General features: G+C 63.6%; 1 protein-coding gene across 1 annotated transcript in view; it reads right to left on the reverse strand.

The window, feature by feature from the left end:
• The window catches only part of CXCR4 (chemokine (C-X-C motif) receptor 4), a 2,456-nt gene extending 2,314 nt beyond the window's left edge, over window positions 1-142 (reverse strand). Inside the window, exon 1 of the mRNA XM_008940208.1 lies at window positions 56-142. Within this exon, the coding sequence (XP_008938456.1) occupies window positions 56-142 (87 nt within the window). The remainder of the gene's footprint in view (window positions 1-55) is intronic.
• Window positions 143-352: the final 210 nt, after the last annotated feature.

The following is a 352-nucleotide window of genomic DNA, read 5'->3' on the forward strand; positions in this document are numbered from 1 at the left end:
AAAACGGAAGCGAAATTCTGGTGAGGGCATGAAAGCACACCAGGAAACCACCAACGGTTTTGGCCACCACGCTGAGAAGCAAGGCGGGCGGGTGCCACCTGGCTATGTACAAATCCTCAGGCTTTCGGATTTTGGTTTCCATGCCCGGTACACCACGAGCCCCGAGCTCTGCGCAGGACGCGCCCCGAGCATCCCGCAGCACTTCCCGCACGGACGCGCCAGCTCCCCTTGGGCGCGAACTGCGGGTTAAAGTTGGAACTCGCCGGAGATCTCAGCTTTGCTCCTCACGGCTCTCGGAACGCTGTGCAGGGGAGCTGGAGGGACCCCGGCGCGGTTCGGCCGGAGGGGCCGG

Source organism: Merops nubicus, unplaced genomic scaffold, assembly GCF_000691845.1.
Source record: "Merops nubicus isolate BGI_N331 unplaced genomic scaffold, ASM69184v1 scaffold36405, whole genome shotgun sequence".
Lineage (NCBI taxonomy): Eukaryota > Metazoa > Chordata > Aves > Coraciiformes > Meropidae > Merops > Merops nubicus.